Source organism: Globicephala melas, chromosome 9, assembly GCF_963455315.2.
Source record: "Globicephala melas chromosome 9, mGloMel1.2, whole genome shotgun sequence".
Lineage (NCBI taxonomy): Eukaryota > Metazoa > Chordata > Mammalia > Artiodactyla > Delphinidae > Globicephala > Globicephala melas.
In genome coordinates, this window is record NC_083322.1 from 2927108 (window position 1) to 2952392 (window position 25285).

The following is a 25285-nucleotide window of genomic DNA, read 5'->3' on the forward strand; positions in this document are numbered from 1 at the left end:
ATCTAGAAAAAAATTGACTTAGAGGATTATCTTAGGATTAACACCTTTATTTTTCTTAAATGTTTCTTTTGTCTTTGAGACGCTAAAGTTTATTTTTTAGTAATTACGTTTGGTAGTAACCGCCCTTAGAGAAGCAGTCTAGAGCAGTGGGAAAATACAGCTTGGAGCCGGGTCTGGGTTTCCAGTTACTAGCTGTCATTTCTGTGAGCGTGCACCCCACCAGCGGGTCACGGGGACTAGGGGTGGACGCGGAGCCCTTGGCACAGTTCCTGGCACATAGGAGGCAGGCAATAAATGGTAGCTGGTCGGTTGTTGTAGTGAAACCTGTTGTACCACGTGAGCCGTTACATCTGGAGTCTCCACTTCATCGCTCAGCAAGCATAAGAATTGTTCCTTTTATGCTTGCCTTATTTTCTGTGTGTTTGATACTTACGTTTTCCCCTGAGCTTACGCACCACTGTATTTTTACCTTTTATTTTATCCATTTCATAATTAGTATTTGTTATCCATTAATTATTAAGGAGTTCCTTAAATATGATTTTGATACTATTGTATGTAAACATTTTTAAAAAATGACACAGGTGGAAGATGGAGTGGTGTACTAGTTCTTTTTCCTATCATTTTTGTTATAGAACGAAATAATCCTCCATTCAATCTCTGGAGTGTGGATATAAGTATTTTTCAATTTACTTGGTGACAAGGCAAAAAAAAGTGACGATTATAAAACTCACGATAGGAGTAAAAGTTTTTATTATAACAAACAAATAGCTAGAAGCTCATCTGTTTTTCCCACTAATACCCTTAGGCTAATTTCATTCAGTAAAAGGGAGAAAGTAGATAAAGCAAAATTGTTATGCTGTCACAGTGTATTTTAATCATAAAGTGAGCGAGTAGGTAAGCAGAGGTGGAGCCTCCTGATGCAAGCTTGCTTTCTGGTTCCTGCCAGGTGTCCCCTGAGGACAGAAGCGCCCTGTGGGCTATGCTCACCTTCCATGGCGGGGGCTGCCAGCTGACTCTCGACAAGAAGTGCACGCACCTGGTTGTTCCAGAACCAAAGGGGGTAAGTGTCCCATGTACGTTCTCCTTTTGAATGTCATTTAAGTATTCCCGGTAATCAGATATCTTCTTTGAACTTCGTTTAAATTAACTGGATTCCGTTTTACAAAAGCTGATAACATTAGTTTATATTATTTATACACAGCTTCATTCCACAAAGGATGTGAGAGGATTATAAATTTTGTTTTGAGCCAGATGTGACTTTTAAAGACAAAGAAATTTGGGTTTATTTCATGTTAAAAATAGGATAGTTTTTTGAATCTCTAAGAGTTTCCTTTCACGTCCACTGAAACTTCAGTTCATTTTTGTGAAAATACATATTAGTCCTCTTCACAATTTTTTTAAAAGGCTTGTACTGAGGGTAATTATAAGCATGCATTTGGTGAAGTTCTCAGTGTACTGTCCTTCTTAGTAATCTGGAATATTTAAAACTGCGTTTATCTCCTTAAGCACGGGACTCTTCTCTCTAAGCTCTGGGGGTCCCAGGTGGGGTCCCAGGTCGCCAGCATCAGCCTCCTGGGACTTGTTAGAACCGCAGTCTGTCCAGCCCGCCCCAGACCTAGTAAATCAGAACCTGCCAGGGAAGGGGGAGCCCGGGGAGCCTGAGGCACATGAAGTTTGAGAACGACCGTTGTGTGGAAATCAAGCTTTTTTCCTTCCATGAACATTTATAAATTTGAGAATTAAGTCTATTTATAGTAGGGAAAGCCTTTTGACTAGCTAACGTTTCCACGTGTCAGTCATTAGCTCCTTTTTTTGTTGCCTTCAGTCTGAGTCAGCGCTGTGTATGTTTCGCCCGAGTGCCACTGACTCACAGGAGGGGTGGGAGGCGTGTGGCCGGGCCTGGGCGCAGGGGTGTGGAAGGCTGACGCGCCCCCCTGCCAAGAGGGTCCCTTTCTAGGGCATCTGGAGCAGAGGTGGCCCATAAATGCATGCCGTTCATCATGTTCATTTCCCGACAAGAAAATAACCTGTTAGCCCATGAGTTTGCTTGTAACTTAGTAAGCTGTACAGTCCAAGGGGAGACTCTGAAAATTTGAGGTGAGTCTTAAAATCTACTTGAGTAAAAAATTATATTTTACATAACAATTTAAGAGATAAGTAGTATGCTTTGGTTAAATAGTGTAGGGTTTCTTTTTATATCAGTATTCATCTATGGCTAAAAATAAGCCATTTGATTTTAGGTAGCTAGTTTAAGGGGAATGAAGACTTTATAACTTTTAAAACTATGAGTGCATACTTCTGAAGAGTCAAATTATAATTTGAGGCAGCATATGAATAGAGTGGATTTGTCAAACAGACTAGCTGACTACACACACAAAATAAATGGCATGTTTAAAACAAATTCTTTTTTTTGCATTTTTGGATAAATTTATGGAGAAAATATATAAATGGCATGATGAAACTATCCTTTGTATTCTTGAATTTTTAAAATGTTTTAAATTGAGAAGAATGAAGGAATTTCATAACAATCAATAGAAAACCCAAGTAGGTTGATTAGCCTTTGGAGGAGGGAGCTGGTTTCTGGGTGTAAGTCCTTCACCCCTGCTGAAGGGTGAAGGTGGGGCTGGGGAGAGACCCTGGGATCCTCCAGCCCGGCCGCCTGCCGACAGCAGGAGTGGATTTAGCGTGGGGCCCCAATTATGTGTTTTCTGGAGAATTGCTGGTATCCGAGGCTTTAGAGCAGGTGGGTCAGACTCTGTCGGTTAACCGAGCCATGTTTCCAAACTTGTTTATTTTAAAGCCCTTTTATCATGTAACTCTCGTTTAAGATTCCCTGCTCATCTCCCTTTTCCCTCGGGCGTTCCTTTCTTTCCGCCCTCTACCCCGCAGGAGCGCCCTCTGCCTGCCTGTCAGCGCCCCTGCCCAGTGTCCCCAGCTCACTGCTCCCACCAGACCCTGCCAGACCCTGCCGTCCAGCGAGGCCTCCCTGCCCTGTGCCCTCGGGACTTCGCGCTGGGTTTCTGTTGTATTCCTGTTGTGCATGTTTAACTTCTGTCCAGAACTAAGTCAGAAGCCTCGCTAGCAGAGAATTGTTGCGGCCTTTGTGTCTTAGGTAGAATGAGCTCGATAAACACTCGCCCACCTGACTGAGGAGCGTCCCCACGCTCCCAGGACTGCCCATGGCCCTGAAGGTGTCCCGATCAGTGACACTTTGCACAGAGCAGCAGTCAGTGACAACCAGATTGGACGGCAGGCCGCCTGGCGTTCCCGAGAGTCTCTCGTAGGATTCCTAGCTGTGCGTAGCATTACCTGAAGTTGCCTTCGTAAAAGCGAATTCGGCAGACTTGAAGCCGACCTAAGACCATCGACACATGGTTCGTTGTGTCGCGTGTTCTCTGTCTAAAAGGGGTGTGAGCTTCTCCTCTGGGTAAAGTGGCAACAACAGGAGCTGTGTCCCTCTCCTAAAGTTCTTGCTTCGAGTGCGTACTTCTAGGAAATCTGATAAAACTTGCGGTTTTGTTTCCGTGTGTGTTTGTGCTTCGCCCGCAGGAGAAATATGAATGTGCTTTAAAGAGAGCAAGCATTAAAATCGTGACGCCCGACTGGGTCCTGGATTGCATATCTGAGAAGACTAAGAAGGACGAAGCCCTTTACCATCCTCGTCTCGTCGTTTATGAGGAGGAAGAGGAGGAGGAGAATGAGGAACCGGAGTCCCCGGAGGAGGCCAGCGCGGAGGAGAGGTTCAGCCCCGCCAGCTCTCAGGACGGCTCCCCCTCGGGTGGCCAGCAGCTCTCACCCAAGTCGAACGCTGAAAAATCCAAAGGGGAATTGATGTTTGACGATTCTTCAGATTCGTCACCTGAAAAACAAGAGAGAAATTTAAACTGGACGCCCGCGGAGGTCCCGCAGTTAGCGGCAGCGAAGCGCAGGCTGCCTCCTGGCCAGGAGCCCGGGTTAATTAACTTGTGTGCCAACGTGCCGCCCGTCCCAGGGAACGTCCTGCCCCCCGAGGTCCGCGGTAATTTAATGGCTTCAGGACAAAGCCTCCAGAGTTCCGAAAGGTCAGAGATGATAGCCGCTTGGAGTCCAGCTGTGCGGACCTTGCGAAATATCACTAATAATGCTGACATTCAGCAGATCAACCGGCCGGCCAACGTAGCACACGTAAGTCACTCTTTAAAAAACAAAAGATTTAAATACTGGATTTTACAGCCTTTTCAAATATTTATTTTATTGTCTTCTGCTTCTTCAGGACAAGTAACTTACAAGCAGTATCTATTTGCCTGAGAGCACGTCCCACGGTCTTTATCTGTGTATACGTACACGTGTACGTATTTCAGTGTCATAAATGCCGTGTACGAGAGGGTGACGGCAGGCACGTAGTTGGAGGCCTGACTGCTGAGTTGGCACCAGGACGCCAGTGGCGGGCGCCGCCCCCGGAAACGGCTTCCACGCCTGCTCGGTTTCATTAGCGGTGGCAGCAAAGAGGAGCCTGCAGGCTGCCAGCTGTTCCTTGTTTGCTTATACCGAGCTCCACGGTAGACAAGTAGCGTAACATAAATTAATTCACTCGTTGACGGAGCCTTAATCTTAATTTACAGTTTTGTGATTGGAGCCTGTTGGTACGGGATGGACCTTGAAAGTTGTCGTAAATGTTTTTCACGTGAAGACGGAGAGGAACTCGTCCGGGTGGTGTGGGCCCGTCTGCGTATCTGGGGCCCCGGAGGCAAGATGGTGAATGAGACAGACGGGCCCCGCCCTCCTTGCAGGTGGAGCAGGCCGACAGTCAGCATAGGTGTTCAGAAGGCAGTAATAAGGGGTCGTGTACTATGAGGGCCGCTGGGGGAGGAGGCCCCTTAAATTAAGCGGAGACTCAACTGCAGGCGGCCCTGGGCAGAGCTGAGGGCAGAGTTGTGGGTGAAGGGGCAGCGGCTGTGAAGACCCTGGAGTAGGCGTGACCTTGCCGTGTTCCAAGGCAGCGGTCTCCAGCCTTTCTGGCACCAGGGACCGGTTTTTCCGCGGGCGGACGGGGGTGGGAGGGAGGGTGCAGGCAGTGACCCAGGCGACGGCGGGCAGCGGGCAGCGGCAGGTGAAGCTTCGCAGCCCACCCGCCACTCACCTCCTGCTGTGCGGCCTGGTTCCTGACCGGGGGGTGGGGGACCCCTGTTCTAAGGGAGGAAAGTCATTGAGACTTGAACTTAGGTGAGTGGGTGGAGGTTGACACGTAGGGTCTTGTCCTCCATGTAAGGAGCCACTGGGGGGATCTCGTCGGGGTGGGCAAGTAGCTACTTCTTATTACGAGTCGCAGCACCACAGTCACGTCTGATGGCGGGGAGGTTTTTAAGAGTCTTTATTGGTTAAAGGTGCATGAAGAGCACTCCTCCTCCCCTCCCTCGGCTTCAGCAGTGACCAGTTGATCGTGCCTGGTCCTCGAGACGCCGGAGGGGTGGCATCCCGAGAAAGGCGGGCAGGGTGTGTGGGGAGAGACGGGGCTCAGGGGCTTTGGGGACAAGGTTCCGACAGTCGACACGAGATTCTGGGAAGACGTGTTACCGCAGCCGGTTCGGAGCCAGTGTAAGTTGACGACCCCAGCTTGGGCCGTCAGCCAGTGTGAGCACAGTGGGGCCTGGCCCAGGCAGGGAGGGGGCCGCGGAGAGCAGCCCCGCGGCGACGGGTACCTGGCAGCCCGGAAGGGAAAGCAGTTTTGGGGGTGCGGTGGCTTTGGGGATAAAGGCGGAGAGTGAGGTCACGCACCAGTCACTGACGGGCCGCGTTCTGCTCAACATGTTTAGTTTGGCCCAGATAATTTAAATTTGATCTGTTTGCCCAAATCGTGAGATTCTCCGTGACGACGGGGTTTCCGGGCTGTCTTGAGAAGTGGATGGTGTCGTAGAACGGAGCTGGCATCTGAAGTCTGAACGGTGCCTGTCCTTCATGACCGAGCAGCAGCTGTGCCCTGTGGACTGGGGCTCCATCTGTGTGCTCACTTCCCGAACTCCATCCCGTCATGCTTTGTGTTAATCCCTCTGGTCCTGGAGGTGAGTTTGAGTCTGAAGGGGGATTGGCAGCGAGAGGCTGAGGGAACGAGGACGAGGTCCCTGAGATGAGGTGGTCAGAGAATGGCAGGGCCAGGCCTCGCCCGATGGTGTCACCAAGGCTCAGGGAGAAGGTGGAGCCCAGGAAAGAGTGGGCGCATCTGTGGGCGCCTGGGCCCGCGTGTCAGCACCCAGCTCCGCAGGGGCCTCGCGGAGAGCGAGGAGGTGGTCGGAAGACGGAGCACGCAGGGTGGGCGGGATGCGGATGCCAGGCCAGAGGCAGAGCGCGGAGGGGAGATCAGAAATTGGGGGCGTGGGGAGGCTGGAGGGCCAGCCGGTCTGGAGAGGCGACCTGGGCTGTTCAGGGGGCCTGCCCTGCTGGCAGGCGGAGACCCACGTGGGCGCTGGGAGGATGGAGGAGCCGGTGTGCAAAGCCTCTTCCCCCGTCCTCAGCTGAGGAACGAGGAGCGGGAACAGGACGGAAGTGCGGAGCTGTCCGTTCACTGGAGGGTAGAAAGCACTGCTGGTCAGTGACTGGGCATGTCTTCTGGATTCCGCATTTTTCAAATACAGTGGATGTTGACTTAAATCCCAAGTTCCCTCCATTTGGATGTAGAGGTAAACTCATCTCATTGGAAATGGAAATGCTGACTATACCCGGAGGCGGGGTGGGCTGGGCGTATCTCTGCCTTTGCGTCGTCCTGCAGGTCGGACCTCCGCAGAAGACGGACCTGATCTACTCAGCCGCGTGCAGAGGCGGGACCAGTTCTAGCGAGGGAATGGTTTTGATCACTAATGAGAACGCTTGCGCAGAGGTCTGAGGGTTCTTCAGCAGTGTCAGAACACTAGGCCATTTTGCTGCTAGATGTGAAGAAAATGAACCTTTGAAATGTTAGAAATAAAAGATTTGGTTTAAAATTAGATCAGGGGGTTGAGGAAACATAGCAACCATCAAACTCCTGGTTTTTTTTGGTTTTTTTGGGTTTTTTTTTGTTTTTTTGCGGTACGCGGGCCTCTCACTGTTGTGGCCTCTCCCGTTGCGGAGCACAGGCTCCGGACGCACAGGCTCAGCGGCCATGGCTCACGGGCGCAGCCGCTCCGCGGCATGTGGGATCTTCCCAGACCGGGGCACGAACCCGTGTCCCCTGCATCGGCAGGCGGACTCTCAACCACTGCGCCACCAGGGAAGTCCCAAACTCCTGTTTAAATTGCAACTTTCTGGTGGTTAGGAGCCGTGTGGTGTGTATCGTGCTGTTTTATGAAAATGTTGTGGCTCTCAGTATTAAGTAGTTTAAGTGAGGACTGTGGCAACTATGAGGGAAAAATTCACAGTTGACGTTCACTAAAAATGGTAGTTGGCAGTGTGGCGAATCGTGTGCCCAAGCAGTTAAGAGTTTTTCTTTGATTCTTCAGGACTAACATAGGTTCTCGGCCAGAGGCAGGTCAGAGGGTTGAACAAGCCATGTGATGAGTGTGCAAGGTGTTCTAAGGGGCACCTCACACCCCCTGGCCTGCCGGGCTGCCCGCTCCCCAGCCAGGCTGGCCAGGTGCATGCACGGCTTTCCAGGCCATTGTCCACCTCTCAGCCTCTGAGAGGTGGCTGGGCTCTTGCCAGTGTCTCTGTCTGCTCTGAGTTGCCCTCCTGTTGCGTCTTGGCCTCCCCCAGCCCCTTCAGAACATGGTCGCCCACGGAAGGGGCCTCCAGCTGAGTCCTGGCCCCGGGCGTTCCTGCCGGCCCACCTGACGCCACCAGGAGCTCCCCTGGCCTGGGGAGCGGCAGTCAGGTCAGCCCTGTTCGTGATGGCAGACAGGCAGGCTGTATCAAATCTACCCTAGGCTTTTACTTCTGGGGGTGAAAGAGTAACATATGTACAAAAGTTTAAATTTTAAGGGTACCACAGGCTGTAAAGTGATGGTAACTCCCTCGCACCCCTGACCCCATGACCCCTCTGCCAGACCAGTGTCCTTTGTGTGGGCTCGTGGCCCATCTGCAGATATCCAGGCAGGGTCCCCTCCCCACTCCTGCCTCTTTTTTTTTTTTTTTTTTTTGCGGTACGCGGGCCTCTCAGTCGTGGCCTCTCCCATTGCGGAGCACAGGCTCCGGACGCGCAGGCTCAGCGGCCATGGCTCACGGGCCCAGCTGCTCCGCAGCATGTGGGATCCTCCCGGACCGGGGCACGAACCCGCGTCCCCCGCATCGGCAGGCGGACTTCCACCAGGGAAGCCCCTGCCTGCTTTTTTATGGAAATGTTAGCGTCCCAAATGCTGTTCTGTATACTTGTGCAGGGTATGTGGTGGGGTTCATTTCTCCCTCCACTGGGTATTTTTTAACACTTGGTAGAGAAGAATTAGTTATCCTGTTGATTACAAACGTGTTGAAAACTTTTCTTCCTGCTCAGAGCTCAACTTGAGGAGTTTTCAAAGTACCCAAAGAGTCTCCTTATAGAGATGTCTTACCTATAGGCTGACTTCAAAGACAGATATACTCAAACCCTTGAGTTTAACTTATTTCAATTTTAATTTATTTCACCACTAAATCCAAAGTCTGTTACTCTTGCAAATTATATAACCTTTATGTTTTGGAGTCTGTTTTAAGTGATATGTCAAAAACATATTTGAGATTTTTGTATAGGTTTGGTTTATGTGAAAGTTGCATTTCTGGAGTTTTATTTAAATGACAAGGATGTTTTTAATAGGGATAAATTGTATTGATTGACTTTTGGTAAAATCTGTTTGTTACTGGCTTCCTTGACTATGAGAAGTTGGCTTCCAATTTTTCTTACTTGAGCATGTTGGGAAAATTCATTGTATGACACGTTTCTTTTGTTACATCCAGCGCTGCGCAGGGTAGTAAAATGACATGGCGATCTGACGCTCAGCGAGCTGGTGTCTCCTGGTCCCGGTCCGGCCCCTTCCCGCCTTGCAGCTTGTTCGGCCCTCAGGCCGACTCCTGTCCCTGGGAGGGAGGGTGAGCTCAACCCCAGCTGTCTGGCGGCGGGGTTCTCTAGCTTGAGGTGTTCTGTTCCACGTGTGGAGCTCCCGTCACCTCTGAGGAAGGCGAGTGTACCAGCTGTGCTGAGGGCCTCTCGGCTGGGGGAAGGTCGACCACGCAAGCAAAACTAGTGCTGGTGTCTCTTCCGTCCCTCGTTCGTGTGACAGAGCAGGACGACCGCAGACGGGAGGGGCCGGCGGCTGCTCTCCAGGGTCGCCTGTGTCCCGTGCCTTCACAGGTCTTTGCGTCCTCCTCTGCCGGACCCCTTGCTCCTATGGGAAGCGGCAGCTGTGGGAAGGAGGCTTGGGTCAGGCTGTCCGGCTGCCGGTGCCTTCGTGGCCGGGCAGGAGGGGGCCCCGGAGGGACAAGGCCGCGCCCTGGGGCCGGCGAGGTCATTGTGGCCGAACACCCGTCCCTCTGCTCTAGAGCACGTTGGCCACTTGAGCTTGTGTCGGTCAGCTTTCACTCATTAGCTTGTTCCACTTCACTGAGGTTAGTTTCACATTTTGGGGAAAATGTCTCACGATATGAACTTACTTGCTTCACGGAGGCTGGTGATGCTTAGTGCACAGGAGACAACGGCAGCTGTGTTTGCACCGTCCGGCCAGCGAACGTCTGGCTGACGGCGTGTAGGGTGTGCCGTCGCCCTCCTGATGAGGGCCGGGGAGCACATGTCAGCAGCTGCTGATGACCACCTCGCCTGATTTCTGTTTCCAGATCTTACAGTCCCTCGCAGCTCCGACAAAGACCTTAGAGCCACAGGTGAACCACAGCCAGCAGAGCCATGCGAATGCAGCGCTGCTCAGCCAGGCGAAAGTGACCCCGGAGTCACATCTGTCACCACCGGCCCCGCCGTCCGTCCTGCACCTGCCGCCCCAGCAGGCCCTGCAGCTCCAGCAGCAGCCTTACCCGCCGCCGCCGCATCCGTTTCGGCCACCGCCGCAGGCCCACCAGCCTCAGTTACCCCCGCAGCAGCAAGCGCTGCAGCACCAGCTCGCACACTTGCAGCAGCTCCAGCGCCTGCACCAGCAGCAGCAGATGCAAACGCTGGCGCCCCAGGCCCCGCCGCCATGCCAGCCGCAGCGCCAGCTGTTCGGACACGACCCAGCAGTAGAGAGTTAGTAATGTGGCTTCTTCCTTCTTTTTCTCCCAAAAGTCCTGTACTTACTTGGAGAGTGTTTGCAGGTAGGGTAAGGATTCATGCCAAAACAACTCTTAGAAAACGGGGAACGGGGGTCTCGTTACCTAACAAAGGACATAGTTAGGGGGACGGGACAGTCAGATTTCTTTGGTACTTTGGCACGCCATACCCCAGAGTGAACAGTGGCGTCCATAGAACATCAGGCTGCCGCAGGGACCAACTCGGATGCTCAGTGCCCAGGCAGGAACCGTTGGTTTCGTGTTCTCAGTCACTTAACGTAGACAGGTGAGCAGCTGTGTTTGCAGCAGTGTGCCAGATGTCCTCACCATACTGGTGGATACGTGATGGTCGAGCGTGACTCGCTTCACGCATTCTTACTGAACTCTGCAAGATGAGCTTGTTTATGTTTTGTGCACACATTCATGCGTTTGGGACTTTAACGCGTATGATTCTATTCTAGTTCCAGAAGAAGGCTTCTTACTGGGATGTGTGTTTGCAGTTGCGGATTATCCAGAGCAGATGTCTGACAAGCAGCTGCTGGCCACGTGGAAAAGGGTAAGGTTACTGAGATGCAGATACAGATACGTATACCTACACACACACATATAATACCTGAAGGTGTTATGGGCATTTTTATCAACACCCCCGGGACCTTGGGCAGATCCGCTGTTTGGGCTTCAGTTTTCCAAACTGTAAGTGGAAAAGGTTGGACTTTCTCATTCTTAAGATTATTTTCAGTCCTGAAATTCTGAGTGGCACGGATGACTTGTATATAACCGGGGGTGTGGGAAGAAGATCGGGTTTTGGTGCTCTCGGGTCGGGACCCTGGACTTATACGTAGCTGTGTCATCTCTGTTCTCCAAAGGCGAGTGGTTGGAAGGGACCGCAGAGTCCTCTAGCCCAGGTGTGGAACTGAGTCCGTTGATTGATGTATTGGTTTGCACAGTGGCCTTTAAAGGAAAGGAGAAGCAAACGCTTTCTCTTGCAGTGCCACAAATCAAATTGAGACCAGTTTTCTTTAAAAGCATGAGTTTGTGTGCTTCAGATGCATCTGCAGTGGCTTCCCTGCAAGCACTGTTGGTGTCTAAGCCCCCGCCATGTGCCAGGCAGTGTCAGACCTAGGGAACGCTGGTGACTGAACAGGAGCGAGGAAACCGGGAGACGGGTGGAGGAGCAGCCGCACGCTCGGGTGACGGTGAGCAGCACGTTGGGTGCTGGAGAGCCTGGAGAAAGGTGCTAGCCGGGCGGGTGCTTGTCAAGCAGAGGACCCTGTCTGCGAGGCCGAGTAAGCGTTCAGGGGAGGGAGGGGTCCCGGTGGAGAGAGTGGCGTCGGCAGGGCCGCGGGGCTGCGGAAGGGGCGCGGCAGCGGGAGAGCACGCCCCTGGGGGCGGGGTTAGGGTTGGGGTCCGGGAGTCACGGAGGGCCTAAGACCCGACTTACCTGGCGCGTTGTAGGAACCGGAGTTTGCTCCCCATCGTCTTGAGAGCGCGTGGAGCGTGGGCAGGTGCGCGTGTGGCCGTGAGATGTTGGGCACGGAAGGCCGGGGAGGTGGCTGGGCTGGGGCTTGGTTGGGAAGCGCTGAGCACCCGAAGGAGGGCAGCCGCCAGGGGCAGGGGAGGAGACGCCTGTCTGAGAGTTACAGCGGCAGACGTTTTGTTTTTAATTATGGAAGTGTAGGGGGTAATGGTATTTAGAAAGTATCCTGAAGAAAAAAGTAGAACAAAATTCAGAGATACGAAGAGGTTTGCTTTCGGTTTTGGGGGTTTTGTTTTTGTTTGTCAGTTAAAAGGTTAGTCCGAGAGGTCCAAAATTAAATCCTAGAAGTTTGGGAACAGAGGAAATGAAGGCAAGAAAGTTGAAAGAAGGTCGCTTATAACTGAAGGGCGTTTCTGCAGATTGAAAGGAGAGAAGAGGGCGCTGTTCGGGCTGCCGTGAAGGTGCAACGTGTGAGGGATGCCCGGGCTCAGGGCTTGAGGACGCGTACCAGCGGGACCTGGGTGGGCGTCTGGCTCTCAGAGGCAGCCCGTGATTCCCAGCCCGGGATGCCGTATCCAGTCCGGCAGTCAAATGGGACTGTGGGATGAAGATATTTTCAGACTCCCCCAGTCAGAAACTGTGCCTGCCGTGTGCCGTGCCACCCAAGAGGAGGGTGTGGCCAAGGGTGGGGCTTGACCCAGAGATGGAAAGGGATTCCGAGGGTGAGGGTGCAGGGCAGTCCAGACAGGCGTGAGAGCTGGTGGAGAGGGACCAGCCAGCACCGGAGCGGGGGGCGGCGTCCGGGAGGGACGGCACGGGGTGGAGGAGACAGGTCGCTGGAGGGGCTGGACCGTGTTAAGCGGAGGTGACACTGCGTTCGTCTTCTGTTGCTGTGTGATGACTCCCCCGAGACTCAGTGACTTGAAACAACAGACACTTACTACCCCGTGGTTCCTGTGTGGGCTGGAAGTCCTGAAGCGGCTCGGTGGGTGGCTAGAGCCCTGGCCCCCAGGAGGCTGCATCTGAGGGCTCTGCTGGGCTGCAGGGACCGCTTAGAATGCCGCCCCCATGGCTCTTGGGGGGCCCCACCCCCCCGCCCCGGGCCTCTCCAGGGAGCGCGTCTGCTCAGCATGGCGCCGACTCCCCCGTGGCTTTGCTGAGGCCGCATGCCATCGCGCGGCGCGCTCTGTTGGTCTGGCCCACGCTCCAGGCCGAGTCCAGCCCTGGCCCCTGGAGGGAGGAGAGTCAGGTGACGTGCTTTTGAGCCAGCACGTTGCATTTCTTTGAAGAGTCTGGGAAAGAAATAGTGAAAGGTACATGGAAAGCTAAGAAAAAGACAGACGAGAAGGAGGGGAACGAGGCGTTTGTTAACACCAGGGAAAGCAAAAGTTGGTAGCAGAAAGGAACTTCGTCCCGCTGTGCCCTGATAGGCCAGGTAGGTGGTGAGCTGCACTGTACTAAATCCCAAAGGCTGATTGAAATAGGGACTGTGATAGAACCAGCTTAGGAAGGCGCGCGTGCGTGCGTGCGTGTGTGTGTGTGTGTGTGTGTGTGTGTTTTAGTTTCTGGGGGGAAGGTGGCCTCCACAGTAGGAGGTTGTAGATAACATCTAAAGCTAAAAAAGAAATTGCGTAGAATGTATTAGTTAGAATATATTAATAATTACCAGAAGGAGTTAAAGAGCTGGATGTGGCAGCCTTAGGGGAGTGGAAAGTGAGTGGGGTACTAGCAAACTGCTGGTTTTGTCCTGGGCCTTATTAAACTATGTTTATGCGTCACTTTAATCAACGTAAAAATCAAATTTTAAAAGTAGTAAATGGAGAGGAGTGGGTCAGGATGGCAGAGGAGAGCGACGTGGAGCTCCGCCCACTTCCACAGGTGCGTCAGAAATACGTGCACATGTGGAAGCGGCTCTCACACGACATCTGCTGAACGTAACCGGGTAGGACAGAAGAAAAAAGAAAAAAAGAGAGAGAAAGGAATCAGGATGGGACCTGTGCCCTTGGGACGGAGCTGTGAAAGAGGAAAGGTTCCTGCACCCTGGGAGGCCCCTCCCTGTCAGGGAGATCAGCGGGGACAGAAAGGGAGCTTCCGAACATACAAAGAAGAACTTAACACCAATCCTTCTCAGACTCTTCCAAAAGACTGAAGAGGAGGGAACACTCCCAAAGACCTTCTGTGAAGCCACCATCACCCTGATACCAAAGCCAGACAAAGACGCTACCAACAAAGAAAATTACAGGCCAGTATCTTTGATGAACATAGATGGATGCAGGAATGCTCAACAAAGTATTAGCAAACCTAATCCAACAAAACATAGATGATAACACCACGACCAAGTGGGAATCAGCCCACGTTCATGAGGATGGTTCAGCAGACACAGATCAATCAGTGTGATACAGTACATCAACAAAAGAAAAGACAAAAACCACATGATCATCTCAATAGATGCAGAAAAAGCATTTGATGAAATTCAATACCCATTCATGATAACTCTTACCAAAGTGGGTATAGAGGAACCAAAATATAATAAAAGCTATTTATGACAAACGCACAGCCAGTACAATACTCAACAGTGAAAAGCTGAAAGCCCTCCTGCTAAAATCTGGAACAAGACAAAGATGCCCACTTCACCTCTTCTATTCAACATAGTTTTGGAAGTCCTAACCACAGCAATCAGACAAGAAATAAAAAGGTATCCGAATTGATCGGGAAGAGATAAAATTGTCATTGTATTCATATAACATGGATACATACAGGAAACCCTTAAGACTACACACAAAAATGAATTCAGCAAGGTAGGAGGAGGATACAACATACAGAAATCGGTTGCATTTCTTTATACTAATAATGAAGTATCAAAATGGGAGTGTGAAAAAAACAATTCCTTTTAAAATCATACTCCCCAAAATAAAATACTTAGGAATAAAGCTGGCCAAGGAGGTGAAAGACGTCCAGGCTGAGAACTATAAAACATTAATAAAGGAAATTGAAGATGACTGAAAGAAATGGAAAGCTAGCCCATGCTCTTGGATGGGAAGAACTAATATTGTTAAAATGGCCATACTACCCAAAGCAATCTACAGGTTTAATGCCACCCCTATCAAATTACCCATGACATTTTCAACAAGTAGAACAAGTAATCCTAAAATTTATATGGAACCATAAAAGACCCAGAATTGCCAAAGCAATCCTGAAGAAAAAGAACAAAGCAGGAGCCATGACCCTCCCAGACTTCGGACAATACTACAAAGCTACAGTAATCAAAACAGTGCGTGGTACTGGCACAAAAACAGACATATGGATCAGTGGATCAATGGGCACAATAGAGTGCCCAGAAATAAACCCACACACCTACAGTCAGTTAATCTTCAACAAAGGAGGCAAGAATATACAATGGAGAAGAGACAGGCTCTTCAGCAAGTGGTGTTGGGAAAGCTGGACAGCTGCATGTAAATCAGTGAAGTTAGAACACACCCTCACACCTACACAAAAATAAACTCAAAATGGCTTAAAGACTTAAACGTGTAAGACATGACACCGTAAAACTCCTAGAAGAGAACACAGGGAAAGCATTCTCTGACTTAAGTCATACCAATGTTTTCTTAGGTCGGTCTCCCAAGGCGGTAGAAATAAAAGCAAAAACAAACAAATGGGACCTGATCAAACTTACAAGCTTTTGCACAGCAAAGGAGACCATAAACAAAATGAAAAGGCAACCTACTGACTGGGAGAAAACCTTTGCAAATGATGCAAGTGCCGAGGGCTTAATTTCCAAAATACACAAACAGCCTCACACAACTCAGCCACAAAAAAACAACCCAATCGAAGAGGACCCGAAACAGACATTTCTCTAAAGTAGACGTAGAGATGGCCAGTAGGCCCACGAAAGGATGCTCAGTATCACGAATTATTAGAGAAATGCAAATCAGAACTACCATGGGGTACCACCTCACACAGGTCAGAATGGCCATCATTAAAAATAACAAATAACAAATGCTGGAGAGGGTGTGGAGTAAAGGGAACCCTCCTACACTGCTGGTGGGAATGTAAGTTGGTGCAGCCGCTATGGAGAACAGCATGGAGGTTCCTCAAAAAGCTAAAACTAGAACTACTGTGTGATCCAGCAGTCCCACTGCTGGGCATAAACCTAGACAAAGCTATAATTCAAAAAGACGCACCCCTGTGTTCATAGCACTATTCACAATAGCCAAGACGTGGAAGCAACCTAAATGTCCGTCGACAGATGAATGGATAAGGAAGGCGTGGCACATATCTGCAACGGAACATCACTCATCCATAAGAAGGAATGAAATAATGCCATTTGCAGCAACATGGATGGACCTAGAGATGATCATACCGAGTGAAGTAAGCCAGACAGAGAAAGACAGATACCATATGATATCACTTAGATGTGGAATCTAAAATGCTACACAAACGAATCTATCTACAAAACAGAAGCAGACTCATGAACACAGAGAACAGACTTGTGGTCGCCCAGAAGCAGCGGGTTGCGGGGCGGATGGAGTGGGAGGGAGTGTGGGGTCAGCAGGTGTAAGCGAGAGTGCAGAGAATGGACAGGCAGCAGGGTCCTGCTGTAGCGCACAGGGAGCTGCGTTCAACATCCTGTGATGAACCGTAACGGAAAAGAATATTTTAAGAAAAGGACTTGTATATGTGTACGTGTAACTGAATCACTGTGCTGTGTACCTGAAACTAACACCACATTGTAAATCAACTAGACTCCAGTTTAAAAAACATTTTTTTAATAAAAAATTTTAAGAAGTTGTAAATGAAATGGAATTGTTTCGTGGGGCAGGTCTTTTTAACATATAAAGTTCTCGCTCTTTCGGTATACAGCGTTTTAAGTTTTGACCAGTTCCCCTTAGTGCCACACAACTATGTAACCACTGCCGTCGAGGTACGGGACAGTCCCCTCACCCCAAAAAACTGAATCTGTTTTTAAAAATAATTTTCTGGTGTTCACAGACTTCATTTTGACCTTTTTTTGGTTTTGTTTTTTTCCCCCTTTTAGAATAACGTTTCTTAAAAGCAGTGATTCTAGCCCCGGGGGACGATTGGCAATGTCTGAGACATTTTTCACTGTCGCAGCTGGGGGAGTGATATTGGCGTCTCAGGGGGAGAGGCCAGGGGTGCTGCCGGCCCCCTGAGATGCTCAGGATCCACCCCCGCAGCTCAGTCAGCTGGTGTAAAACGTCCGTAGTGCCCAGTTGAGAAACCCTGTTTTAGAAAGAACATTCCACTTTTCCTTTGGAAGTTCAGATGGAATGGTGTTAACGTTCATTTTTATTGTACAGTGCAGGGTGGAAAAGTCCGTAGATATAGCTGATAACATCTTTTCTACTTTTGGGGAACTAGACGATGAAAATGTATAATGGATTCTTTTAGTAGCCGTCTTATTTGAAATTACAATTCCCTCTTCCCCTGAGCGCTGGAGGTTGACTGTGACTCTGGGTCTTGTGCGTGTCTAGATAATCCAGGCGCACGGAGGTGCTGTGGACCCCACGTTCTCGAGCCGCTGCACACACCTGCTCTGTGAGAGTCAAGTGAGCGGGCTGTTCGCACAGGTGAGTGGGGGCTCAGCTGCGATGGAACCGAGTCTGTCCCTTTCTCTGGACAGTGTTAGCGTTCTAAGTGACTCTAGTGATGATCGTGTTTGGAAAGGACTTTTTTCTACCTCTAAAAATAGAAAATTGCTTCTTACTAATTCTCCTCGATCTTTGGTGGGTTAGATAGATACCTCTGTGGCCTTTCTGTCTGTGAGGAATGGAGAAGGGGACATCCCAGGTGGTGCTAGGGGAGGGTAGACGGCCTTCCGCTCCAGTCCAGGGCCACACTGAATGAAGAGCGGCCGGAAGCAGGATTTCTTAACTGTTGGGGGATTCGTATGCAGGCCTGACCTGGTCAGTCCTCCAAGCTTCTGTCCTGCAGAGCAGACGCTTCCTCCTCAGTATTACCTGCTCTCCCCTGAAAGTTCATTTCTTCTCTTTTCTTAAAAATGTTATTTGTAGACAGACGCGTGTCAGTGTGTGTGACACACGGCCTCTAAGGAACCCCTGTTAGAGTAGGTAGTGGTGCCTGTGGGGAGGTGCTCGGTGCTTACTTTTAGGTGAGCAGTTGCGTTCTTTCGTGACTTGTGTGCGGGGCCCTTTGTGTTCTCATGGGGCGGTTTTAATTTTGATGATCAGAAATGTCGTCTCCTTCCGTGACAGAAGTTATTTCCAGGTTGTCAGACGTGTAGCTCTTCCCCCCCGGTTGGCTCTTGTTCTTGGGTGGCCGGTAGTGTTTTCGGGGTGTGTTAAAGTTAACCTGCGGCACCGTTGCAGTTCATGGCTTCAGTAAACTGAGTGCTGAGCTCGTGAGATTCCTTTATTTATAGGACTCCCGTTAAAGGTGGCCTTGTTAGCTGTCCAGCCTTATAGTCTGTGTTTAGCCTGCAGTGAAAGCCCCCGAGACCAGCCGTGCTCTTGCCTTTGCAGGCGGTGAAGGAGAGGAAGAGGTGTGTCACGGCGCACTGGCTGAACGCGGTGCTGAAGAAGAAGCGGCTCGTGCCGCCCCATCGGGCCCTGCACTTCCCCGTGGCCTTCCCGCCCGGGGGGAGGCCGTGCTCCCAGCACGTAAGGCTCACCCCTCCTCCTCTGCTGGGGGGGTCGTCTGCTCCCGTGTCCTCCGTGGGCTGCGAACGGCCCGCTGGCCGGTGCCGAGCGCGATAGGCATCTTACGTCCTTCTGTTCTCCTGTAACAGTCGCGGCTTCTGCACGGAGTCACTGTTTCATTGACTCTCCTAAGTCTCTGACACCGTTTCATAAATTCCTGAAACAAAGCAAGCGACTCAAACCAGAAGTGGCTGCTGTTGGCCAGACGTTATCACTTGTGGGTTCTCCCACTCAGCTGAGCTCAAAACTGGGATCAGTAAGAAGAACTGACTAATCTTTACATGCTTAATACAATAGCTTCATTAAGATTATCTGAACGCTGTCGTAGTAACACAAAAATGGTTTTCCCATGCTTGGTAGGTTTCTTTTCCATCCCCTTGCTGGCTGTGTGTGTAACACTTTCACCATTAACAAAGTTCTGGTTTTGACATTCTTAGAGATGATGTCACTAGATGCCTCTCGTGATGCCAGAGAGGGAACGGAAACACACGTGTCTATAAAACAAGTAAAATGTAGAAGACAGTTCTATTAACTGGGTTAAATTGTCGTTATATTTTGGCCTTCTTGCTCTTTTTCCTTAGATTATTTCTGTGACTGGATTTGTTGACAGCGACAGGGATGACCTGAAGTTAATGGCTTACTTGGCAGGTGCCAAGTACACGGGCTATCTCTGCCGCAGCAACACAGTTCTCATCTGTAAAGAGTAAGCACGGTTCTGAAGCCATCCTTAATCTTCAGTTTATACACACTGTAGTGGCTGTGTCAGCACTGCTGTATTTCTTAATATGTCATAGTTTCGTGACGGAAATTAGGGTGTGAAAATCAAAGTCTGTTAACAGGATAGCAACGATATTTATGATAATGCTAGCAGAAGAATTAAATTAGATGAATTAATGAGATGCAGTTTAGCCCAGGTAACAGCAGTAAGGTAAAGGTAGGCCTAGCGATGATCTCGTGACCCATGTGTGCGCTTCCTTACCAGCCAGGGTTGGCTCTACAGAAACATCCCTGCCACTTCTAGTGTGAGAAAATGTGGACTGGCTTTGTTGAATGTAAATATAAACTTGAACACAGAACTCTAACATTTAATAAATGTGTTTTCTCTTCAAAAAAAAGACCAACTGGTTTAAAGTACGAGAAAGCCAAGGAGTGGAGGATCCCGTGCGTGAACGCCCAGTGGCTGGGAGACATCCTCCTGGGGAACTTGGAGGCCCTGCGTCAGATTCAGTACGGCCGCTACACCACCTTCAGCCTGCAGGACCCCTTCGCCCCGGCTCCGCACTTGGTCTCAAACCTTCTGGGTAAGCGGGGCCGGTTCCGCGTTGCCGCCAGCCTGCGTACTAAGCACCACCTGTCTCGGCTTCGGCCCTCTCATCGTTCTGATTTCATTTCCCGTTTCCTCGCCACATCTTCCTCTGCACTCTGCCCAGGAGTTTTTGTTGCTGTGTGTTTGGGTTTGCGTTTTCTAAATGGACTCTCAGAGGTAGCAGGAACGTGCAGAAGCCTGCTGATCTTGTCTCAAGCCGGCTCTGGTCTGTCCAAGGCTCCCCGTGAGCCGTAGCCCACCTCCCCTTCAGCTGCGCAAAACTGGTGGAAGGATCACTACCCCGACTGTACACGCTACAGCACTTAACGTTACTGCATTTAGTGAACTGAACGTTACTCCAGAAAACGGGCGTTCAATTCGAACACTGCTTTAACGTGCTGTCTCTCAAAGGAGCCTGTTAAGTTCCAGTTTGAATGGCTTCAGTCACGAGAAAGCCCGTCTTCATTTTGAGCTGTGGTCTGCTTGCTCCCCTGTGACGCACCTGCTGGTGTGACGTCACCTCGTCCTCAGTGGACACGCACCCTCGGTGCTCTGCACGGTCGCCGCCCAGCGCGCTGTGGTCCTTGGTGTCAGCCCCCTCGTCGCAGTCGGTTTCTTAGAAGCCGGACTGTGTGGCTCCCAGAACTGGCCGGGGGGACAGCACACGTGGGGCGGGCAGCCTCTGCTGTGCCCATCACTGCAGCCGCTTAGTAACAGTCTTCACATTTTCCCCTTATTAAAGGTTGTCCGCCAAGCCACCGTGTGTCCAGGATTACCCGCTCCTGGAAGGGCTTTTTGTTTTTGTTGTTGATGATACACTTCCTTTTTTTTTTTTTAATTGGAGGATAGTTGATTTACAGTGTTGTGTAAGTTTCGGGTGTACAGCAAAGTGAATCAGTTTTACATACATGTGTATCTATTCTTTTTTTTTTTTAAGATTCTTTCCCCATGTAGGTCATTAACAGAGTATTGAGTAGAGTTCCCTGTGCTCTACAGTAGGTCCTTGTTATCTGTTTCATGTATAGTAGTGTGTGTATGTGTCATGAAAAGGCTTTTGTAACACGGCTTATCTATTTACACAGTATATGTGAAAAGTAACCCGTTTCTCTCTTCAGATGCTTGGCGAGTTCCATTGAAAGTGTCGGCAGAGTTGCTGATGGTATGTCAAGCTAATTACCTTACTTTGGCTGTTACTGTGTATTATACACATGCAGGAGGGATACATTTGTATTTGTGAATTAAGAATTCTTTTAGTAGTTTGTCACCATAACAAATGAGGGCTGTATCTTCTCGCCTGTCGTAGCTGTTTAGTATACCCTGCATCTTTTTTTTCTTAATTGATGATATTGTCAGTTATTCATATTTGTCAGTTATTCATATTTATACACATCAGGAACATTATCGCTTCTTAAAGAATCGGAGAGCTGAGTAAGTAAGACGACGTGTTTCCATAGGGTCAGGGAGGCAAGAGCTGAGGCGTTAGTGCAGTAGCCCTGGACCCACAGCTTACTCTGCAGGAGCCTGGACCTCACCGTGATGGGACTGTTCCCGCATGTCCCAGGTGGGGTTCCAGCCCGCTGGCTGAGCTCTGATAGGGTACCTTCAGGAGGGACCGTTCTGGACCTGAAGGCCAGCAGTTGGTTGTTATGAAACAAGTGGGGGGGGGGGCATCTGCACTCTCATCTCAGATTGAGAGGTCATTGCTTCAAGTAGTAAAACAGAGAGAAAGTGTATTTGTGGACGAAGGTCTGCACAGAGGTGAGGCAAGGGTGAAGGCTGACTCGGGGGTTCCTCCAGGGGCACCGGCCTCACCCTGCCCTTCGACTCAGCGTGTCCGCAGGTCAGGGGCTCCAGCTGGTTCCAGGAACGTGGGCGCCCCGCGCCTGGGGACCAGAGCGGCCTTCAGCACCTTGCCCCGCCCTCCAGAGCACTGTGACCTGATCGTCCTGAACCCTCGTGGGTGACATCTCAGTTCAGGAAGAGTCTCTTTTTGGGCATGTAGTTGCAATGAGTATGTTTTCCAAATTCCAAACTGGGACACAAGACAAAATATTTGAAGTGAAAAGTGTTCTGAAAAGTTCAAGGTTAAGGATTAAATCCGTAACGTGAACAGAGAGAGGGGTGAAGACGTTTTAAAGAACTGCTGGGTCTGGTGAATAATGAGGCCACCAGCCCAGGGCTTCCCTGGAAGGCTCGCGTGTGTCTGTCTCGGCTGGTGAGGCATGGTGGTGGGTGCGTGTGTCTCGTACACAGTGGGGTAGGTGGAAAGCTCTCGGAAGCTACTGTATTACTGGGGAGACTGATTAAAGTGAATCATATTTTAATCACAGGGTGTACGGCTGCCTCCCAAACTGAAGCAGAATGAAGCCCCTGCTGTCCAGCCCTCCTCCAAAAGAGCCAGGTAGGAAGAAGCGCCTTTTTTTTTTCTTTTTTTTTAATGGTTGATGAGCTTTTACAGGTTTGTTTTAGAAAATGGTGGCAGTTGGGAAAGTTCCCTGAAGTGTTCAGTTGGGAAAGTTCCCTGAAGTGTTCACAGTGAACAGGATTTGGAAGGATTTGCTGACTGCGTCACAGCTTTATCGCGGCACGTCTCATTTCATTGCTGGAGATAAACAGGGAATAGCCAGTGTTTTTTCCTCTCATTAAAAAAACAGTTGAATCTTCTCCATTAACCAGAACCGCGCCAGAACCCCCAGTGAGCTGCTGTGGTGGAACGGGGGTGGGGGACTGGAACCCGCTCCAGGCGTCCTCGGTGTGGGCCCGGGAGCCTGCGTCCCGACCCCTGACCCGGCGGGTCGGCGGGGGGTGGCTGTGTGCAGACCTGCGCTGGTCTCACCTGGTAAAGAGAGGCCGGCGGCTCCATTAGAACCCAGAGGCCCTCCAGGCCGTGCTCAGCGAGGGGCCTCCTCTCTTCCCTGCCCCTCAGCGCTCCCTCCTGCCATTCCCCACATCCATACAGTCTGGGAATGACTGGATTTTTTTAGTGAAAGGCTAATTATGTGATTATATATGTCATTAAAATGCCACAAATAAGTTTTTCTTAATTGAATAGACTGTCTCAAATATAAGCTAAAAATAGGATTTGAGAAAATTGAAGGAAATGAAAAAGACTGAGGTTTAATTTAAAACGTGTGCTTGAGTCAAACAGCTTTGTTCTGTGCCGTCTGGGTCGGGACGGGGCAGGTGGAAGACAGGACTGGAGCCTGGGGTGGGGGGCCTTCCGCTCTTCAGGACCAGCAAGGCCAGTGAGGGCGGGGGCGGGGCTGCTGGTGAAGTGGGGCGCTGATTGGCTGCTTCCCTGGGAGGTGCCACACGGAGGCCTTTTGGGGGTGCCTGTGTGTGAATGGTGGGAAAGAAAGAGAGCAGGTAAGTCATTGTATTTTCCCTTTAAGGAAAGACCACCACACACACTTAAAGCTTGTTAAAGCTATTAAAAGCCCTTGTTTGCTAAAGAACATGTTTAAGTAAATAACAGGCGGTCTTTTCTATGTGTATTTTATAGAATTGAAGATATACCACCTCCCACTAAGAAGCTAACACCAGAACTGACCCCTTTTGTGCTCTTCACTGGATTTGAGCCTGTTCAAGTTCAGCAGTATATTAAGGTGAGACTTCTGCACAAGGATTTCTAGGAATGTTCCTTTCTGTTTGTTTGCTTGAGGCCAGCAGTCTAATTAAACTAACATTTAATCAGGAATATCATAATATTATAAGTGTTTACCGTGTGTATCTATAAACTGTGTGTCGTCATTACCTCATCAGTGACTTCCCGCCTCATTCCTGCTACTGCTTCACACTTAGATACTCGCTTTCTCATTAGGAGAAAAACGATTTAGGTGAGTAGACCGAGAACCATTTCTATAATCATGTGAACATGATTAGCAAGCCCACTCGGACATCAGTTTCATAAAGACATTAGCTTAAAATAGTAGCTGTGCCTCTTCAGGTTTTCTGATTGAATCCACAGTCTTTCAAGACTTGTTTTCTTGGGTAGGAGGGTAGGCCCAAGGGGTGGTGGTGTGTTTGTGTATTTAGATAAATAAGCTTCTTGGAAATAACACCAGGAGGGATTATGGGATTTTGTTTTGTTATTTTGGGGACGGGGAGGGCGATGGCTAAGAGTAGGAGTTGACCTGTGTTACATGGATTCATACGTTTTATTTTTTTTTTTTTAAGGAAAAGAAACAATTATACATGCTACTATACGTTTATAGTATAATTTATTTTCTTTACTTTTAGAATTGAGTATAGTTAAAGAGATCATCTTTTATATGTTTATGTCTTCTCAGTCAATTCTTAGGTCATCATTTCTTAAAATAGAGACAGTATTTTAACGTGCCTCAGTAACACTCACTTCAGCTTAGAAAGCCTGGGCAGCTGCGTTGTTTTCAGAATTTTTACTTATTTATAGGGATGTCTTACTTAATCCTGACCTGCACAGCACTGATTAGGGAAACGTACATTGTCAGTCCTAGTTTTCACTTTCCTCCTACAATGGCGTGGGTTTGGTTTTACCAGTTGCACTGTTTTCCGTGGCCGAGGACTCTGTTCGTAGTCTTAGACGCGTCCCAGGCCGTGTGCAGCTCTGTAGGCCTAGCTCTCACCTCTGGTCTGTGTTCGTGACCCCCAGAAGCTCTACATTCTTGGTGGGGAGGTCGCCGAGTCTGCACAGAAGTGCACCCACCTCATCTCCAGCAAGGTGACGCGCACCGTGAAGTTCCTGACGGCCATCTCCGTGGTGAAGCACATCGTGACTCCGGAGTGGCTGGAGGAGTGTTTCAAGTGTCAGAAGTTCATTGGTGAGTAGCAGCATCTGTACCTCAGTGAACTTATTACTTCAAGAAAAAACCCTTTTAATTTGGCATTGTCGCCATTTTCATCCCAGCAAACATCTAGTTCATTTGTTAACTCTTTGTTATTTATCCATGTAAATTCATAAACTTATTCCATGTTCCAGTCATTTGATTGATATCTTTGCATTTTACCATGAAATTTGGAAGGTATTGGGGGAAGAAGAAGCTCTGCATCCCTGCCATGTTGTTTCCTGATGTGAGTGTATTTTGTTTAGAACGCTGGCTGTCGGATGAGATTCCACATGCAGTACAGCGCCCGGCGGGGAGCCCGGCAACGTCCGGGCAGGTGGGAGGGTCAGCGTGTCCCTCCCTTGCCCGTCTCCCACTGTCCAGGGCACCGAAAGTGAAATCCTGTTACTGGCAGTGACACTTAGAGATAGTTTTTTTCTTAGATGAGTCAGTACACACCCAAGTGTTTTTAGAGCCTTGCTAATGAGCGCAGAGCGAATATGATTCCAAGTGACTTTTCTCTGCGGAATAGATTTGCAGCTTCGTCTCACGTGTGTTTTCCTCTGTGAGGGCACATCACAGCCCGTTGCCCTCAGGGCACTGGACAGCACTGTGCTTATAGGCCGATCAAACAGCAAAAATCACTGACAGAAGCACAGAAATGTGAAGGAAGTAGCAGTAAGTGAATCACGGAAGGACCCTTGTTCTCAGAACGAGCTGAGCCAGGGCGAGCGCCGCCGTGTCGGCCCCAGCGGGAAGCGCTGCGTGGGCAGCTCTGCCACGTCCACAGAGAACTGCAAAGCACCACAGACGCTGGTTTTGAGATTACAAATAAATTGTACCCAGTGGGCATATT

The 25285-nt window shown here is 49.8% G+C and overlaps 1 protein-coding gene and 1 long non-coding RNA gene across 7 annotated transcripts in view; one reads left to right on the top strand and one right to left on the bottom strand.

Moving 5' to 3' along the window:
* PAXIP1 (PAX interacting protein 1) overlaps positions 1–25285 on the top strand; it is a 47927-nt gene that overhangs the window by 15678 nt on the left and 6964 nt on the right. For all 4 annotated transcript variants that reach the window (XM_030854308.2, XM_060305054.1, XM_030854313.3 and 1 more), the window contains 12 exons: positions 947–1060; positions 3550–4164; positions 9745–10144; positions 10629–10723; positions 17137–17232; positions 18145–18282; positions 18903–19024; positions 19438–19622; positions 20743–20786; positions 21958–22028; positions 23130–23232; positions 24258–24426. In XM_030854308.2, the coding sequence (XP_030710168.2) occupies positions 947–1060; positions 3550–4164; positions 9745–10144; positions 10629–10723; positions 17137–17232; positions 18145–18282; positions 18903–19024; positions 19438–19622; positions 20743–20786; positions 21958–22028; positions 23130–23232; positions 24258–24426 (2152 nt within the window). The remainder of the gene's footprint in view (positions 1–946; positions 1061–3549; positions 4165–9744; positions 10145–10628; positions 10724–17136; positions 17233–18144; positions 18283–18902; positions 19025–19437; positions 19623–20742; positions 20787–21957; positions 22029–23129; positions 23233–24257; positions 24427–25285) is intronic.
* The window catches only part of LOC115851889 (uncharacterized), a 51658-nt gene continuing 39315 nt past the window's right edge, over positions 12943–25285 (bottom strand). The window contains exon 11 of one of the 3 annotated variants that reach the window (XR_009565223.1): positions 12943–18478. This is a non-coding gene — a long non-coding RNA (uncharacterized lncRNA). Of the gene's footprint in view, positions 22961–25285 lie in introns of all 3 variants that reach the window. The other 2 variants (XR_009565222.1, XR_009565220.1) reach the window with 2 other exon arrangements.